Source organism: Aedes albopictus, chromosome 2 (genome assembly GCF_035046485.1).
Source record: "Aedes albopictus strain Foshan chromosome 2, AalbF5, whole genome shotgun sequence".
Classification (NCBI taxonomy): domain Eukaryota; kingdom Metazoa; phylum Arthropoda; class Insecta; order Diptera; family Culicidae; genus Aedes; species Aedes albopictus.
The window spans coordinates 511583741-511597668 of NC_085137.1; the positions used below are offsets into that span (position 1 = coordinate 511583741).

At 37.1% G+C, this 13928-nt stretch overlaps 2 protein-coding genes across 3 annotated transcripts in view; one reads left to right on the top strand and one right to left on the bottom strand.

The window, feature by feature from the left end:
- Positions 1-13928, top strand: part of LOC134288741 (uncharacterized) — a 531602-nt gene that overhangs the window by 215241 nt on the left and 302433 nt on the right. The window lies entirely within an intron of this gene.
- Positions 1-13928, bottom strand: part of LOC109404752 (autophagy-related protein 13 homolog) — a 154949-nt gene that overhangs the window by 85255 nt on the left and 55766 nt on the right. For both annotated transcript variants that reach the window (XM_019677681.4, XM_019677682.4), the window contains exon 2: positions 1880-2237. In XM_019677681.4, the coding sequence (XP_019533226.2) occupies positions 1880-2237 (358 nt within the window). The remainder of the gene's footprint in view (positions 1-1879; positions 2238-13928) is intronic.

The window sequence follows — 13928 nt, forward strand, 5'->3', positions numbered from 1 at the left end:
ACCTTGTACAGGGTAGTTTATTGGTGTGATGTTCATTTATTTCATGTTAATTCATGTTCATCTTTTCACTCTAGGCATGAAATCTGTTTCTTTCTGTTCTTAGAATTACGACCCAACTGGAATACGACCTGGTGTTCAGCTTCTGTATAGAGTGTGTTTTATGAAGACTTCCACAACTATTAACTAAGAGCTGTCCTTTACAGCGTTACTGAAGTTGTCAAAATACGTTGTGGGGTAATCATAGAGATACGTGTTGCACAAAATGCATGAAAAAAAAAATCAAATATGCAGCAAAACTGTTGAACGGGACTGTTATCGAATCTTATCCCCGTCAGTATGGTGATGGATTATAACTGTGAATTTACAAACTAAGCTATGAAAGACCCCGGTAAAGTAGATGAACATACGACCTTCAGAAACATACGAAAAGACATGACGAGAGTGACGAAGAAAATGTTTTGAAATGTTTTTTTAGCCATTTTTCATTTATTGATTTTAATGCGTGAACATAATGTTTGTTTTACAATCAATCTTCTTACAAAACTAAGTTCAGACCCTCTGCCGCAACGATTTCAGGGTGCATACTACTCATATTATGCATATATAGTAGTTTCTGTACGAAATTATCATTGCTTCAAAGATTCTGTAATTATATTGATGTACTAGACTCAGAAATCCAGTGCGAACTTTTGCCCCACAGCTCCTGCGAACTTTTGCCCCACTGTCGAGGTTTTAACAATGTCCCTTTCTGCAAGAAGCACTAGTAGTTTATTGTTTATTCGAGTGCACCTCGCGAACTACTATGGAATAACGATTCTCCGGCATAAAAAGGTTATGAGATTCTTCTTCTTCCTGTTACTACAAATTCTTATTCCAAAAGATCCAAAAATTCTATCAAAACCCCTAGAAACACATTTTTTTGCATAACTCGGCCAAACCATAACGAAATCGTTCCAAATTTTATTGACGAGTAGCTGACCTGATTATGTTTCAAACCCATACAGATTTGTTTGGGTTCTTAACTCGTGCTCAGAAAAACACCCACTGCGAACTTTTGCCCCGTGCGAACTTTTGCCCCGCATTACTCTATTGGAGTAGCACCCACGGGCGGTCAATCAAGCTCAAGCTATAAAGGATTCGCTAAGATATTTTCTAAGAATTTTTTAGGTACTTGTTGTTGTATATTTAACTTATAATTTTGAAAGAATTGTTTAGGTAATTAGACAGAACTTTGACTAATAATCTTTTCTGAACCCCGTCGTTGGGGGTGACAATGGGTCAGACATTATCTGAAATAACTCATCAAATATTGTGAATATCGAATCAAAAATTCGTCGTCGTAGTTGTCAGCAGTTCCTGTCGAGAAAATAAGGTTTCTAGAGCAATTTCTCAATTTTTGATAAATCTTCGAGAAAAGCTTCAAAATAGGGCCTTTTTAAAATGCCACTGCGTGATGCAACATCACACTTTTACTTTGATTGATAGTTTTTAGAATCTCAATCTCATAGCCAGCATATAATATATAGTATCAACATGGACCAGAAATTATTAACTTTATTAATTTACTTTGTTGTCAATGCGGAAAAAAAATCTGTTACATTCATCCATTCTCACTCCCTTTGAAGGGGAGAGAATGGGTCAATTTTCATACACTTGTAGTTTTAAGGGAGGAACTCCATATATTTTTCATCATTTGTGCATGCAGTACCAAAGATCACATTCCAGTGATCAGAGCACTTTTTCGTGCAAAGAAGCAAAAGTTATTAAACAATGAATGTGGTGTGGAAGTTAGCATTTTTGACCAATTCTCACCCACAATGACCCACAAAATCCACCTAGAATTATGGTTCCTAAAAGTAGTAAAAGAAAATCTACTTACCCAACTGGTGGGTCTGCGTTTCGCCGATATAGATCCGGTAGAAGATTTGATACGAATCCGCACTCTGCCGGCGGGAAAGTTTGTACGCGGGTGTCGACCGGGTAACCGAGAGCAACGACTTCAACAGCAGTCCCATACGATTGTAGACCGAGTGTGTGGTTCGCGACTGCGGGTCGCACTGGTCCGCCTGTACACTGAGGAACCAAACCTCCAAGATCATACTATCTCCCTCCACGGTCTGGAGAGAGATCTCTACGCACAGCGGTAACCGCGTGACAATCGATTCATGTTGGCTAATTTGCAGCACTTTCTTCGTTTCCGCTAGAACGTCCGGCTGGTCGACGACGGCGATGTTGAACTGTGGAGGAGAGAAGAAAAGGACACTCCATTAGTGCACGGGTGCTAAATGGCTGTACTTCATAGAATCAGCAGTTATTAAGTCTTGTAAGCGCACGCGACACCGCAGACAGCCGGCGCTACGCCCACACAAGCAGCCTTACAACTAGTTATACCAGCGCCAGCGGCGAAATGTATGTTACTTGGAAGTGTATCGATTTTCCGCACGGATGAGCGGCTGGGGAAATGAGCCTTGGTGTGCATGGTGGGTGTGCGCGCGTGTTTTTCACCATTATGCGAACTAGTGGTTGGGGGGAAGGCGAGAAAAATAAAGCCATACGGTGTCCCGCCCGGTCCACCTCGCCCGGCTGGCCGTACACTTGAACTCGACCTTGGTTAGCCGTAGAGCACCATGGTCGTTACCGTTAGTGCCTGTATATCACAAACACACGTAGGTATCCGCACAATGAGTGAACAGGATGGATTGGGTCTCCTCTTTAAAAGTGACTTGTCTATTTTCATTAGCCATGAAGCACCACTAGCTGGCTGCCATCAAGGAGACACGGTGTGACTGGGCTAGCTCGATACAGGGAATTAAGTGATCTAATCGATTGGATATATGGGGTAACATGAATAAGTAAATTAGATGATGATGATGATAATAGCTTCGTTATGGAACTTATCGGAAAAGTTCAGACAGGCGTGTGTAATCATTGGACCGAGGAAGGGAGCTTCCCAAGCGTAACTGCGGGAGGATGACAAGCAGAAAGATGATGGCTTCAAAGTTAAATGCCTAATTAAATTTCGGCAAGAATGGAGTCAGATCATGTATGGTTTTCGATGTGGAGAAAAATAACGCAGTCATGCAAGAGAAGTACCAGATGAAAAGATATTGCTCAACAGCCGGAACGCATCCAAATTGGTTGAATGAGACAATCCCAGCAATGGTGCGAGACAATCCCGCAGGCATAATCGAGGAGAAGGCAGGAAACAAAGCCAAATGAGTTACATTCAAAATCCCGCATTCACAGTTAGGTTGTGATTGCTGATGTGCAATGTACATATATGCCAATTAGAGATGCATTTCTTTGCAAATGTATCGGGGCATGTTTTTCAGTTCGTTCCATCATCATGTTGTCTAATGAATTCATACAATTAAGACCAAATTAATTCTTGCGAAATTGTCACCTCAATGAGGATAATATATTCGTGATGTTTTCGGTAGATGACTCATACTGTCTTATGTATTCAGCTGATTGAATTCCAAAATTTGTAGCAAATTCCATAAATAGGTCATTGTAATGCTTCGGCAGATCACTGAAAAGATGTGTGATAAATTATGTCCAGTGTTGTCATGGTAAAATCAGAGCTAGTTAGTCAACGTTTCCCGATTTTAGCGTTCCTTCACTGATGCATTCCCGTGGACCAAATCCTGGAGGGATCTCTGAAGGAATCACTTGAGCAATTCCTGAAGGAACTGCTGGAACAACTCCTGAACGAATCCATGGAAAAACTTTTGAAGAAATCCCTGATGAAATTTTTGAAGATATTCTAGGACTATTGATGAAGGCTTCAAAGATATTTCCGGAAGTATCAGAAGGAAATTAAAAAAAAACTGAGGAAAACTCGAAATAAATTCCTGAAAGAATTTCCGAAAAAAAGGAATATTTTAAGAATCCAGAGATAGATTTTCTGAAGAAATTCCAGGAGAAATTCCTGAAGAAATTCCTAGAAACCCCTGGTGGAATACCTAACAAAACCTCTCGAGATATTTTTGGAAAAAAATCCTGGAGAAATCCGATAATCAAAATCCTGAACATCTTTTTAAAGAATTCCTGGAGGAATACATAGACAAATTGTTAGAGCTATGCTTGAAGTAAATCCTGGAAGAATTTCTGAGAAAATACATAGAGGAAAGCCCGGCGGAATTGCTGATGAAATCTCTGTGTGAATTTCTGCAGGAATCACTGCAAGAATGTCTTCCAGCCTTTCCGTAAGAATCCTTATACAAATCTAAGAAAGAAACTGTAGAAAAAATTCTGATAGAATCCTTAGAGGATTTTCTAAGACTTTCCAAAGAAATCCTTGGAGCAATTTCTGGAAGAAAAATATCTTGAAGGAATATCTAAAAAAATGAGATGACATCTTGGAAATTCTATAGAAAGCTTCTGAGAAAAGTTTGAAAGATTTCTGAATTTCTGATTCTTGATGTTAATAATTTTCTAAATAATTAATCCATGGAGTATTTTTGAGAAAGTTCATGGAAGGTTTTCTAGATAAATGATTCGAAAAATTCGTGGAGGAATCAGGATGAAAAAAAAATCGAAGAAATTCGTAGATGAATTTCTGGAACAATCTATGCAAGATGTTTTGAATGGAATTCTTGAAGTATTTTTTAAAGGAATCCATGGAACATTTTTGATAGCTATCCGTGCAAGACTTTCTTAAGGAGTTCTTGGAGTAATTTCTGGAGGACATTCTAAAGTCTAAGGGAATCCCTAGAAGATCTTGTGAAGGGATTTCGGACTGAAATTTTTAAGATTTCCAAGGTGATTATTTGAAAAATATGGTAAATCTCTGAAGGATTTTCTAAAGAAATCCCTGGAGAAATTTCTGTAGAAACTCATACACAACTTTCTCACCCAACTCTTTGTGAAACTCCTGGAGATATCCCTAGTGGAATTTCTGAAGGAATTGGAAGTTTCTTTGGGAATTTCTGGTAAAATCCTTGGAATAATTTCTGAAGTAATCCCAGTACAAAAATTTGAGGAACTTCTGAAATATTTTCTGAAAAACTCTGGAAAAAGTTCTCGAAGGCAGCACTCAAAGTTTTATTATAGGAATTTCTGAAGAAATTTCTGAATAAAAGTCGAAAGAAGTTTCTGCAGGAATCTCTGAACGAATTAGCATTAGCATTAGCATTAGCATTAGCATTAAGCGAGTCGCACAAATTCGTAGGTGGTACAGTCCTAGACCGCTGTTATGAGGGTTGCCTCCTTCCCGTCCGAACCAAAGCACAAAGATTTGGGACTAATCTCTGACTCTTAGACAAGAGTGACGCAATCCTCCAATGGTCGAGCACTGTCCTGGCCACGTCCTTGCGACTGCTGATGAATGGGAAAGGATGGTTAGTTTTGGGCACCTATGAAAAATGTAGACAACTCTACGATCTCTCAGGCCTAGGTGTCACGGGAATTTGGGTGTTGTTAGTGGAAGGGTAAACTCCAAAGGATACGCTTGGTTAACGTTCAGGCACACCATTGTTAGACTGCTTCCAATCAGTTGTCTGCCCAATACATCCAGGTTTCCTAGTCATCTTGTTGGCATTTGGTTGAATTACTAGATTCTGCGGTTGATAATCTGAAATATAAAATAATATTAACATCGTACGTCAAATAAGCTACACATTAGTGATACGCTCGCCACAGTTACATATTTTTAAAATATTATTTATATCGTACGATACATTTACCTGAATCCTGCTGAAATAAAATGTTAATTAGCAGTACATTGAAACACAAATACTACAAAGCACAAGGAAAAGAGCATCAAACTTTGATCTTCGAGTATTTAAAAATACGGTAAATATCAAGATCAAAATTTGATTTGGTAGATCTTACACCGCAACGCACCATTCTAAGGTGATCTACCCACGTTACGGGGATGCAGGAATCTCTGAACGAATTATGGAAAAAATCTCTGGAGGAGTTGCTGCTCAAATTCGTGAATATTTTTGAAAAAAAAAATTGAGAAATTTCAGAAGTATATCATGAAAGACGCTTTGAAAGAAATTTGTAGAATATTTTCAAAGAGATTTTTTAAAAGAATTTCTGAAAAAAAATGGTAGATTTTTTAAAGAAATCTCGAGAAATTTCTGATTAAATATCCAAAGGAATTTCTGGAGTAATCCCTGCACAGATCGAAAAAAGAGTGTAAAATTCTGTGACATATGATGCACATTGGAGCGTGAGATATCACAGACGTTTACATGACATATCATGTAAAAGTCATAAATTATCATGCAAACTTTCATTATATGTTATGTAATTCAGCATGACATATAACACAAATTTACATTAAATATCATGTAAACCATCTGTTCGCACATCAAATCAAGTGCGAAAACAGCAATGTGGCGGCACCTGTACGTGACTGCCAAAACAACTCACAGCACGAACTACTATGGCCAAGGAACATGGCTCCCTTCGGAATTATACGTTCCGCTCTTCCGGCAACCTCACCAAGATGGAGAACCCATGACCTATAAAAGTCGTTCTGTCAACGCTGCTCCCTCTCTTACTCTACGGCATCGGCGACCATCAGCACCATCATCATAGTCAGCGAAGCAGAACAGCAACAAAAGTGAAATCAATTTCTACCACCCACCCGAGGTGAATTTTCTGTAATTTGAATTTTGTAGTGCTAAGTTTAGAAGTTAATAAAGTAGTGAATTTAGTAGTTATAATGGACGAATAAAGGTTTATAGACTTACCTGTGTCGAATAGTGACTCCATGTGCCTGAAAAGGAAGAAGAAATAGAAGAAAATCGGACTTACCTGTAGTGCGCGAAATGTCCCCGTTGTGAAGAGTGGTGAATTAGAATTCAGCACAGATTCGCTGTTTCTACCCGAGTTATTAACAGTAAGTTTACATGACTAAAATGAAGTTTACATGACGTGTAAATCTCTTTATTTTTATCTGTATGGGCAAATTTCCCAAACAGTCTCTGAGATGATTTGTGAAAAATCATGAAGAAATTGGTAAAGCAATTCATGCCAGATTTCGTTAAAGGATTCTTTTTGACACTTCTGGTGGAAGTGAAAGATTTTCTTCGGAGACCGTCGTAATACAGTTGAAAATTCTGGGTTCAATTACTTTTATTTAAGCATACGTCAAACTCAAAATAGTTAGGTTTTAGACAACTAACTTTTGAACTGTGATATCTCGGAAACCAGTGAACCGAATTTAGTGAACTTTTGAACGTTTTTCAACAATACATTGATGCTTCTCATGTCGATAAAACATGGGTACTTTTTGAACGTTGAAAAAATTTATCATGGGTTGAAACTTTGTTGATCTTTCTTGAAAAATGTAATTTTTTTACATCAATGTCATTAAATTTTAGTGTTGATATTCAAAGATTTTTTGCTTCTATTCTGAAGATATATTAGATAGGATATATTTTGTAATTTTTGTATGATATTGTAAATTTGACTTATTTTCCTCTATATGGGTCAAAATGTCAAACCGGTATAACTTTATTCATCGTGAGAAAATATTACATTTAATAGCCTCGTATCAAGTATCAACATATTGTTGATAAACGTGAAAAATTTTATTTAATTCGGTTCACTGGTTTCCGAGACATGACAGTTCAAAAATTAGTTGTCTAAAAAATAGTGTTTTACCAGAACGGTTCTAACTTCGCGAAAGATTAACCAATCGAGCTCAAATTTGTACAAGTCATGCACATGTAATAGGTGAACAAACAGTCAAAATTTGAGATTTTCTGATGCACTCTATGAAAAGTTACAGCATGTTGAACATTTTTGTGAGAGAAAAAAAGTTGCCTATCCCAAACATTTTGGCCATCCCCTGTATTTCAAACCTTAATAGTTAAATACTGGAATACTGCCGTGACGTGAATCGAAATTCAGTCCCATTTTGCTGGATTTCCTATGTATATGGGGAAAACGAATCACGCCAGTGCTGTGAAATCCAAAACTTATCGAAATCATATCTATTCTGTTCATCCTTTTTGTTATAAAAAACGTGCAAATAACTTGCATAGAATAAGATAGGGCAATAATTTGAGTAGAGACAAGAGTACGTTTTAAAGTTATAGGGCTTCTGGTGCCACGACTGATCAAAATTACATAAATAAGAGTCATTAAAAATGATGGTTTAAAAACACATGGATCAAAAATTCAAAAATGAAAAGATCAAAAAAATATAGTATAATAAGAGGGAGAACTATCCAGTATCAGTATTGTACACAAGAGAATAATGTAACTATAGCAACAGTGCCCGGTAAAAAAGGAGGTCCTTGAAAGATCTAGGAGGAGCACACGTGCAAACTAGGGGGCCTTGAAAGGGAACTAATAGTGGGTCTCAGGGTGGATTTCAAATGGGTTCCGGCGAAATTTCATCGGGTTACAAAGGGCTCTCAGAAGGATTCATCACACTTCCAGGGGCGTTTCAGAGGGTTTCGAAAGGATATCAGAGGTTTCAAAGATTTTCTAGGAATTTCACGAGTTTGCAAGAATTTCGGAGAGTTTCTGAGGAATTTCAGGGGTGTTTATGACGGTTCCAAGGGGTTTCATAGCCTTTCGAAAGGTTTTGTGTACATTTCTGAGAATTTCAGAACATTTAAGGGAACCTAATCGCGGCATTTGACAAAATCAACCACTCCATCTCAGTTGCCAAATTAGGAAGGTTAGGAATCAGCGGACATATCTTGGGATGGTTAAAGTCGTATCCGGTTAACCAAAAAATCACCGTGGCAGTCGAAAGTTTTTGTTTTAAGGAGTTTCTCACCTCCTTCGACATTTCCCAAGGAAATTATCTGGGACCCCTGGATGACACGCTCCGCTACAGATCAACTGCCATGTATTGTACATCGTGGAAAAAGCGTTACGTAAGGACTTCACTAGCTTGTACTGCCTCAAATCACTTTATTGTTAGTTGAATCGATCAATACGTGAGTACTGTAGGTCGGTTGATTCATCTGGACAGTGTGGACACACTTTAAGTACAGAGGAACATCTTATAGTCATTTAACAAGTTTGAATTGACTGCACCACCATCCTAGAAGCTGTCAATCTAAACGTTCGTCCCAGGTCGCTTTGAAACAACTTCTTGTTGAAGCGATTACCTTTTGGGTGCAAAAATTACGGCCTGAACAACGCATTAATGGACATTTAGTGTACTTTCAACAGGGCCGCACCAGTGCTTGATTTTAATTCAACTCGTGAGAATGTTGGTCATGACTTTCTTACGTTTTTCTGTAAATCGGACGATGATTAACAATAAACCTTATTCATATTTTTCGAACAATTTTTTTGTCTAGTATTTGTTTTTTAACCCTTATTAACCATGCTGTCTGTTGGTGTTGTCAATCGAATAAATAAAAGTTATTCATCTCAGGGGGTTCAGTGGTGATTCAGAGGTGTTTCAAAGGATCTAAGAGGATTTTAAGACATTTGAGGCAGTTTCAGGGGGTATCAGTGGCGATTCAGGGTGTTTCACAGCGGATCTTTGGGGCGTTTGGGGTCTGGAAGATACAGACAGATTTAGGTAGGGCTTCGAATTTCGGGAAGGATTTCCCAGGAAATGGAATGATTAAAATGTTTCTTGCCTAATAATGATTTTTTCATATTTTTCGGGATCCCGGGAAATGGTTATTTTTCCAGTTTGCCGGGAAATTGAGTCTTAAGAAAAAGGGAAGTTCTAGTTTAGGAGGTTTCGAGGAAATCTCAAAGTTTTTCAAAAGGATGCAGGGGATTTTCAGTTGCGGACCTGGAGCTCTGAATCCCTTTCAAATGGCTTTTGACCTCCAGTTCATGCCATAAAAAAAGATTCCAGTGTATGTGAAAGTTTTTTTTAGAAAAATTTTTTAACGAGAAAAACAGGAACATTTCCAGAAGTCAGAGAAGGGGAAAATGGCCAACTATTGCACACCTTAAAAACTCGCCAATCGTTGCACACTCCATGCTTTTCATATGAGGCGTGCAATAATTTGCGAGTTTTAAAGGTGTGCAACAATTGGCAAATTACCCTATCTGTTTTATATTCTGCTTTAAATTTTTGTTTTAAATTTTCCAAATATGCATGAGTCAATGCAACCCTAATTTCTCATAATTTCCAGTATTTCCAACACAAAACTTATTAGGATATTCCACAGGAATTCTATAGTGAATTGAACAGAGCATCGAATTTGACGTTTAGAAAGGGGTAACGAGTTTTATGAATTAGATTTTTGCCTAGAGAAATTTCTGGCAGTATTTCTGGACGAAATAGAGCAGTTCCCAAAATATGTTTTGACAGAATTCCTGCATAAATTATTGTTCAGGGACAAAATATGAAAAGAAAAAAACGTCGAATGCCAATATGTCGAAAATGTATGAAACGCCGGAAGGACAAAACGTCGAAAACGAGGAGTATAAGTAAATAGTGAGTTCTTTATTCTTTTAAAAGAAACCCATTCTTTCACTTTTCGACGTTTTGTCACCCAGCCGAATTTGAAGAAGTTGGAATAATGGGAAACTAGGCAAAAACTATTCTCAAAAGAATCGAAAAAAAAACCTAGAAGTTATCATAGAGGTGAATTTTTTTACAGTAATATATGGTGAGACCTACAGAAGAGTAGTTATGAATTATTACCATATTTGTTATGGGAATCTTTATGATATTTTTCTGCTAGATTCTGAGGATTCTCTTATATTATATCATTATTAGTTCGTTATCAATTCGTTTGTTGAGTAAACTTCCAAAAACTTCTTCAGTGAGTTTTTTCTTTGAACTCTGCCAGTACTGTACTCTGCAAGCTTATCAAAAATATTGATAGAAATTTCTCCATGAGTTCTGTCTACACATCTACTTTCAATTCTTTTGAGAGTTCTGCTATTATTTTGTCTGAATTACTTCCTAAGTAAAATTATTTGGTGCTTCTCGAAGAATTTGGTCGGACATTTCTCAGGAAACTTCTGCCATGGGATCAGACAGATTCTACAGTGGCGTTTCGGTTTTATCACTAGTCATTTTATTCACTATTCGCCAAATTCACTCTCGATTTTATCACGGTTTTCGTTTCGTTTTTATCACGCCTTTTCTAAAACACGTAAACTACGTAGACTAATGTTTGGCCATCGAAATTTGTATGAAGCAGAGACTTTGGACAGGAACCCTGCTCCGCCTAAGAGTCTACGTAGTTTATAGACAGGCCCTGATTGTGAAACTACTTATTAGGGCTTTCCAGTTGGGAAGCAATTCATACAAAAACGATTAGTTAGATTATGGATTTGTAAGGTAAGTGACAACAAATTTGACAAGATTACTATTTGTTATTTCTTCACTTTCAGGAAAACTGCTTCAGTTTCCATTACCTCGTTCATTGAAATAAATGCAATTCCATTTAGTAAATCGTCTGATTATTTCTTACAGCTTCATATATAAAAGAGACTTTGCATTATCTACTACAAAAAAAAACTTCTTACGGGCATATCTTCAATGCTTGATATTTCTTCATAGATTTTCTCTTCGGAATATTTCGAGAAATACGTTCAATATTCGGCTGATATCTTGGTATGTTTCGGTGATGGACGACTAGTACTAGCTTCTAGAACATTGAAAACAATCGAAAATAATTTGCCAGCTAAGTTATTAACAAAAGAGAAAATCGATAAACAGAAAACGATCATTGTATATACGCCTGTACGATACTAAGCGCGAGAATTGTACAATGTTCTTGTAAGTTTTGACTCCTAATCACGGTTGGCCCGTACATAAACTACGTAGACTACAAGGGGGAGGTAGATCTGGCCAAAGTCTTAGGTCCATAAAAAAATCAAAATTTTGTTAGAACGAAAGTCTACAGGAGAAGATGGTTGTTGGAAATGACCTGGAATGGGTCACTGTAGTGTATGGACAGCGCCTAAACAATACTTTCATTGACACATTACTAAAGCTGTGAATTACGATTCAAACATTTTGCAGTTTATTGATTTTCAACTTAAAATTTTTATTAATTTTTCTTTTCGCCAAATTCACGGTTTCACTAAATTCACGGTAAAATTTTTTTTGACCGTGATAAAATCGAAAAACCACTGTATTATTATTTTGCAGTATGCGGCAGGAAAAAATGCGAAAGTGTTTTTCAACTTCAAACCTCGTTTTCGTCCATTTGACGTTAACCAATATATATGTTTCAACGTTCCATGATCTCTAATAGGCTAGTTTTCTGAAAATTTAATTAAAAAAATTCCCATTTTGGTCACTAACCTTTGAAGGGCGGCGCCTGAAGCTGAAGACAATCAGAATTTTCAAACCGCAGAAAAGTACACAGGTCGCTAAATTTCGTATCTGATAAAACAATTTTTTTAATTTTCTCTACAATATCATCAAATATATGTACTTATTTCATCTAGTATGTGAAACTACATGGCTCTGGATCAGTGTGGTCTGGTTGTTCATCGAATTTAATCTATTTTTTTTTACTGTTATAGTCATTTTGTTTAATGACCATTGGGCGCGCAGTTTATTGATACCCGCTTATTAGGCTTACATTATCACATGTTAAACATCAAATATGTTCATTTTTATTTTGCAGTGCTAGAATATAGACATTGACTGATACACTGTTATATAAAAATAGTCAAATATATCCCATATTTAACGTGTAATAGTGCCTTGAACTTTTCGCATTTTTTCCTGCCGCACCCTGTATATTAATTTGATTCATCAACAATTCAGGGTATACACTCATAAATTAAAATCAAATTTCCTGAGATTTTCAGGGGAAATTTTAAAAGTTTATTACTAAAAAAATAACCCTAATTTTCTAAAAAATATATACTTTTAAAAAACTATACAAAAGTATCCCCAAAAATTAAGTAAACATTTTTCAAGATTTCTTAGAGTTGTTCCTGGAATTTCTACCAGAGTTCCTTCCTGGATTTTTGCAGAAGTTTTTCACGAACCATCTGTTGGAGCACCTCCCGATATTTCTTCTAGAGGTTTCTTGATATGCTTTCAAAGTTTTTCGTTGGATTCCTCTTGAAGATCCATCCAAAATTATTCAAAGTTCCTTCATGAATGTCACTTAGTGGTTTTCCGGGGTAACTTTCCAACAGTTTATCTCGAGGTTTTTATCGATAGTTTTCCGACATTTCTCTTTGACTTTCTAACGGAATTTCGCTCCCAGGATTCCATGACTTTTCATAGTTCCTCCTTGAATGTCCTTAATATTTCATCTCGGGATTACTCACAAGGGAACTTTTTCCGAGATATCTAATATTTCTCAGTTTTTTTTCTGAAGTTTCTGACGATATTTCTTTAATAAGACTTTGTGGAAATTCTCGCAAGATTGCACTTGGATTCCTTCGAATATTCATAGGCGAAACTACTGGGGGTGCCGGGGGTGCCAGGCACCCCCTAGAATTTTAATGCATTGCTGTGAAATATGGGGCCATGAATGATGAATGGATAAACTAGTGAATATTTGTTTGTAGTGCACCCCCTGGCAAAAATCCGTAGTTTCGCCAATGCGAATATTTCTCCGGGAATTTCTTATAAAAAAAAGTTATCTCAGGAGACATTCTGAGAAAAGCCCGTGCAAAAATCCATGCAAGATCTCTGGGAGTACCTAATGAAGAAATCCCTTAAGTAGTATACAGAATCTCGGGACAATTTCTGGTGAAGATTCCGGGACGAGTTGTAGGAATAATGTAGAAAAAATCTGTAAAAAAATATCTAGTTGATCACTGTAAGACACCCGGTACAACTACGAGGAACAGCCTGGCTCTGAAAGAAATCGCGGGAAGAGTTCAATGAGAAATATCAGCAAAAGCTCCTGTATAAATCCCAGAAGGCACTTCGGAAACAATCTTATTGTCGAATGCTCGACACTGAAGAAGTCTGTAAGTCGCAGACAAAACAGGTATATCTGTCAGAAGATAAACAAAGTAGTGGAATTAAAAGGAATTTGCTCGCCCTT